General features: G+C 49.6%; 1 protein-coding gene across 1 annotated transcript; it reads left to right on the forward strand.

Annotated features, from left to right (window-relative positions):
- The first annotated feature begins 440 nt into the window (after nt 1–440).
- Nucleotides 441–1,604, forward strand: LOC145957938 (uncharacterized). Its single transcript, XM_083074370.1, has one exon. The coding sequence runs from the start codon at nt 441–443 to the stop codon at nt 1,602–1,604; it is 1,164 nt and encodes a 387-aa protein (XP_082930496.1).
- Nucleotides 1,605–6,223: the final 4,619 nt, after the last annotated feature.

A 6,223-nucleotide genomic window follows, 5' to 3' on the forward strand; every position in this document is an offset into this window, starting at 1 on the left:
GGGCCGAACCGATAGCATTGCAGAAGCACTGAAAGTTTACGAGTAAAAGAATCATGGTAAAGACAAGGAATACTAATTTTGAAGGGCAACAGTCTGAAGACGAACATCAGTCCGGGGCCGAGACGGTTGAGGAGACAAACTTGACCGATATGGTGCGCCAGATGAAGGAAGAAATGATCGCCATGAAACAACAGCGAGAGAGAGATGCTGCCGAGATGGCTGCATTAAGAGAAGAGAATGCTGCGCTGAAAAATCAATACCGGGATCCCACATGGAAACCATCTGAGACAACTCACACATAGGGGTCGTTCCACTCCCAGGGCCCTCACTCTTCTCTTCCCCACACCTCCGTCGCCGCTCCAGCTGCGCATGCTTCGGTCGGCCGACCGATCCAGCCTTTGCCGGCCGGAGCACATCGGCATCCTTTTACCCCGAACATCATGCAGATGGCACTCCTTGACCATTGGAAGTCTTTGCCCATAGACAAGTATGATGGCACTACCGATCCAGACGAACACATGGATGTGTTCTTGACTCAAGTTACTCTAAGCACAAACGATGATGCTGCTCTATGCCGAATCTTCCCAACATCCTTAAAGGGACGAGCACTGAGTTGGTTTACTCGGCTTCCGGCCAACTCGATCGATTCGTTCAGTACGTTGGCTTCCCAGTTCACAATTCAATTTGCTACCAGTCGGCCTCATCAATTGACCTCGTTGGCACTAATCAGCATTCGTCAGGAGAAGAAGGAATCTCTTCGGACATTCATGAGCCGATTCAACAAAGCGGCGCTCGAAATTCGAGACTTAAACCCTGCTGTAGCTCTACACCACCTTACCACTGCCTTGAAGCCAGGGCCTTTTGCCAACAGCATTTGTAAGAAACCCCCTACAGACATGGATGATTTGCGTCGGCGAGCTGACAAGTACATGCAGATGGAGGAATTGGCCGAGTTCCGGAACCAAGCCCGAGTAGAAGTGTCAACAAAACCTGACAAGCTGGCCGAGCCGAGTTTTCGGAGTCGACCGAAAGAGTTGGTTCCCCGCGAGAAGCCTCCTCGGGGACCAAGGTACTCACAATACACGCCCCTCAATACTAGCCGGTCAGCAGTATTAGAACAAGCACTGGCCTCGGATATACTGGTCATCCCAAAACGAGCATCAACCCCTCCCCGGGCCGATACAACCAAGTCATGCAGATATCATCGCAACCGTGGGCATTCAACTGACGATTGTTTGGCTCTGAAGGATAAGATTGAAGACTTAGTCAAGCAGGGACAGCTGCAAGGTTTCGTCGAGCGTCCAAACCGATCGAGATACGAAGACCGGTCACGGAGACGCGACCAACTCGAACAAAGGACAGAAACACGTTCTCGTAGAGAACGTAGTCGGTCTAGAGATAGAAGAGAGGATGAGCCTTCGGCACAGCCTCGGCGAGTCATCAATACCATTGCCGGGGGATTCGCTGGAGGTGGCTCGTCTTCATCTGCACAAAAAAGACACCTGCGGGCTGTCCGGCATGTTCATGCCATCGAATCCGCTCGTCGCCGCCTTCCCACTATAACTTTCACAGAAGCTGATTTTAAAGGCATCGATCCGGACTAGGATGATCCAATGGTAATCAGCGTCGAAATTCACAATTGTATCGTATGCAAGACGCTGGTCGACCAAGGAAGTTCGGCCGACATCCTCTACTGGAATACGTTCAAGCAGTTGGGCATCCCGGAGTCCGAGCTAGTTCCGTATGATGAACCCTTGGTCGGGTTCTCCGGCGAACGGGTCAAGACCAAGGGATACATCAAGTTGTCGACTCGGTTCGGATTTGAAGGCGCCGAATACCGAGATGTTTCAGTTAAATATGTGGTGGTACACGCCAGCACATCTTACAACATTCTCCTTGGACGACCATCACTGAATCAGCTCGGAGCAGTCGTATCTACCCCTCATTTGGCCATGAAATTTCCGGCCGAGTCAGGACGAATCGTCACGGTTCATGCCGACCAAAAGACGGCGCGGGAATGTTACTTCGCTAGTTTGCGACTGGCAAGAATAAAAGACGAGGTACCTAGGAGGCCGAGTGGGGTTCACTCGGTGTCCCATCATTCGACTGTGGACCTTGATCCCCGGATCGATCAGGACGAAAGAGTCGAACCTGTTGATGACAAGCAACCGATTCAAGTAGGGGTGTTGGAGTCACAAGTCACTTATATAGGAGCCAACCTGTCCGAGCGGGAACAATTGGCTGTCAGCCAAGTGATCCTCAAAAATAGTGACCTATTTGCTTGGCATCCCTCCGACATGCCCGGCATTGATCCTAGTTTCCTCTGTCACAAATTGTCCATAAGCAAAGAAGCAAGACCGATCGCTCAACGGCGTCGAAAGGCTGGGGAGGACAGCAAGGCGGCAATAGAGGCCGAAGTGAGTAAGTTGCTAGAAGCCAAGTTCATCCGGGAGGTACACTACTCAACTTGGCTAGCTAATGTAGTAATGGTCAAGAAACCGAATGGGAAATGGCGCATGTGTACTGACTACACTAATTTGAACAAAGCCTGTCCGAAGGATGCCTATCCGCTACCAAACATTGATCGGCTCGTCGATGGGGCATCTGGCCACAAATTCCTGTCATTCCTGGACGCATATTCCGGATATAACCAAATCCGAATGCACCCTCAGGATGAAGAGAAAACGGCGTTCATCACCGAAACAGCCAATTACTGTTACCGAGTTATGCCCTTCGGCCTGAAAAATGCCGGAGCCACTTACCAACGGTTGATGAACAAAATTTTCAGTGACCACATTGGCCGATGTATGGAGGTGTACGTTGATGACATGGTAGTAAAGTCAAGTAGCGTATCTGTACACGCACAGGACTTGACTGATGTGTTTCACGCGCTTCGGCACCACCAAATGAGACTCAACCCCGACAAGTGCGTATTCGGGGTCTCAGGCGGCAAGTTCTTAGGGTTTATGTTGTCCAGTCGCGGCATTGAAGCAAATCCTGACAAGTGCCAAGCCATTCTAAGCATGAAAAGCCCAAGTACCCTGAAAGAAGTTCAGAAGTTGGCAGGCCGGCTCACTTCGCTCTCCCGCTTTCTTCCTTGCCTAGCTGAGATAGCTAGACCCATCCTCCTCTTGCTCAAGAAGACCGAGCGATTCCAATGGACCCAGGAGTGTGAAACATCATTCCAACATTTCAAGGAGCGCCTTAGTACACCCCCAGTCCTTTCCAAACCAGTTGCCAACATTGACATGATTATATACTTAGCGGTTTCCGACAGCTCAATTAGCGCTGTGCTAATACAAGAAAACCGAGAAGAGCAACAACTAGTGTATTTCATCAGTCGGACTTTGCAGGAGGCCGAACGACGATACCAGTTAATTGAAAAGGTAGCCTTAGGACTCATCTACACTGCTCGTCGACTGAGACAATACTTTCATAGCCACAAGATCATTGTTCGGACCGATTGTCCAGTGGCAAAAGTATTAAGAAAACCAGAGATTGCCGGCCGAATGATGGCATGGTCGGTCGAGTTGTCAGAGTTCGATTTGTCCTTTGAGCCGAGAGGTCCAATCAAGTCGCAGCACTTGGCTAATTTTGTTAACGAGCTTACCCCTTCGGGGCGTTTTGAAGACGAATCATGGACCTTGCATGTCGATGGGTCTTCTAACGCCCAAGGCAGCGGAGCAGGAGTGATACTGGCTAGTCCCTCAGGCGTCACAATTGAGCAGTCCCTTCGGTTCGGTTTTCGTGCCTCCAATAACCAAGCGGAATACGAGGCCCTACTAGCTGGGATGCGGTTGGCAACCGAGATGGATGTGAAGCGAGTCATATGCTTGATCGACTCAAAGATAGTGGCCGAGCAGGTCAATGATAATTTCCAAGTTAAAGATGCGAACTTATTACAATACTATCATCTATTCCAAAAATTGAAGGATGAATTCAGCGAGGTTCAGGTTCGCCATGTTTTGCGTAGCAATAATGAACGAGCTGATCAGTTAGCTCGGCTCGCCAGCAGCCGGAAGCCGGGACAGCTGCGCACCACTATACATCTTGAAGTTCCCTCCCCAAGCGTAACAACCGAGTGCATGGCAATAGATGAATCACCCTCATGGACCACACCCATTCGGAACTATATCACTAACGGCGCAGTACCGGCCGACCCGTTGGAAGCTAAGAAGTTGCGAACACAGGCGGCTCGGTACTCCATGATAGCCGAGGACCTCTACAGACGGGGGTTCTCCACCCCGCTGCTCAAATGCATAGATAGTCACCAAGCAGATTACGTGATGAGGGAAGTCCATGAGGGTATTTGTGGCTCCCATTCCGGAGGACGAACCTTAGCAGCTAAAGTCTTGCGGGCCGGTTATTATTGGCCAACTCTGAAGGGGGACTGCGCCGACTTTGTCAAGAAATGTGTTCAGTGCCAAAAATACGGGAACCTCATCCATGCTTCAGCTGCTGAACTGCATAGCATCAGCTCTCCATGGCCGTTTACTTTATGGGGCATTGATGTACTCGGCCCATTTCCGGTGGCGAAGGGACAAGTTAAGTTTCTCCTCGTAGCTGTCGATTACTTCACAAAGTGGATTGAGGCCGAGCCGCTTGCCTGCATCTCCGCCGCTAATGTCCAGAAATTTGTCTGGAAGAACATAGTTACCCGTTTCGGCATCCCATATGCCATCATCTCGGATAACGGCCTACAATTCACGGACAAAAAGTTCAACTCTTTCCTTGAAAACCTTGGCATCCGGCATAGGTTTACATCAGTTGAACACCCCCAGTCGAACGGCCAGGCCGAAGCGGCCAATAAGGTTATCCTCACCGAATTAAAGAAACGGCTCGGTTCGGCAAAAGGGGCATGGGCCGAAGAGTTGCCAGAGGTCCTTTGGGCGTATCGATGTACACCACAATCAACAACAAAAGAGACACCCTTTCGCCTGACTTACGGCGCAGACGCCATGATCCCGGTTGAAGTCGGAGAGCCATCATTCCGAAGACAGCACTTCCATGAGGAGTCTAACAATGCTTCGCTCCGAGCCGAGCTTGATGTCCTCGACGAAGCACGGGAAAAAGCACAGATTGTGGCCGAGGCATGTAAACAACGCATGACACGCCGTTTCAATTCAAGTGTTAAGCCGAGAACATTTCACGAAGGTAATCTTGTATGGAGAGCAACCGGGTCAGCCAGACGCAACTCTTCAGAAGGGAAGCTATCAGCCAACTGGGACGGCCCTTTCCGGATACGGCATGTCCTCAACAATGGAGCGTACAAGTTAGAAGAGCTGTCCGGCAAGGTCGTTCCTCGGACATGGAATTCTACTCATTTGAAGACATATTACAGTTGAATCAACATCATGTATTTACATTTCAACTATGTATAATGATGCACTCTTTTCCTTGAACCGGTCTTTTCTCCTCTTAAAAAATCGTGAAAAGAGGTTTTGGCCGGCAAGGTTTTTAATGAGGCATCCAATCAATAAAAACACAGCTCAATTATCTTCGACTTACTATACATTTTTAACATTAGTTTTTACAAGTCTTCCCTCCCGAGATGTCTCTCGGCCAAGGATGTGACTTTCAATCCTACAAGTCTTCCCTCCCGAGATGTCTCTCGGCCAAGGATGTGACTTTCAATCCTACAAGTCTTCCCTCCCGAGATGTCTCTCGGCCAAGGATGTGACTTTCAATCCTACAAGTCTTCCCTCCCGAGATGTCTCTCGGCCAAGGATGTGACTTTCAATCCTACAAGTCTTCCCTCCCGAGATGTCTCTCGGCCAAGGATGTGACTTTCAATCCTACAAGTCTTCCCTCCCGAGATGTCTCTCGGCCAAGGATGTGACTTTCAATCCTACAAGTCTTCCCTCCCGAGATGTCTCTCGGCCAAGGATGTGACTTTCAATCCTACAAGTCTTCCCTCCCGAGATGTCTCTCGGCCAAGGATGTGACTTTCAATCCTAAGTCTTCCCTCCCGAGATGTCTCTCGGCCAAGGATGTGACTTTTAATCCTACGTCTTCCCTCCCGAGATGCCTCTCGGCCAAGGATGCAGCTTTAGTTTTAAATCTTCTAACCCGAGATGACTCTCGGCCAATGAGAAAAACATTGCGAAAAGAATTCAAAGCAGTATACGAAGAGAAAAATCGAATTTATTAAAAGGCACTATCGGCCTAGCAACACAAAAAAAAAAAAACAGGCACTATTGGCCTGGAATTACAACGCAAAAAC

Source organism: Cajanus cajan, chromosome 5, assembly GCF_000230855.2.
Source record: "Cajanus cajan strain Asha chromosome 5, NIPB_CcT2T_4, whole genome shotgun sequence".
NCBI lineage: Eukaryota > Viridiplantae > Streptophyta > Magnoliopsida > Fabales > Fabaceae > Cajanus > Cajanus cajan.

Bases quoted from the DNA above. Each gene is read 5' to 3' on its own strand.
- LOC145957938 (XM_083074370.1), top strand. From the start codon at position 441: ATGCAGATGGCACTCCTTGACCATTGGAAGTCTTTGCCCATAGACAAG.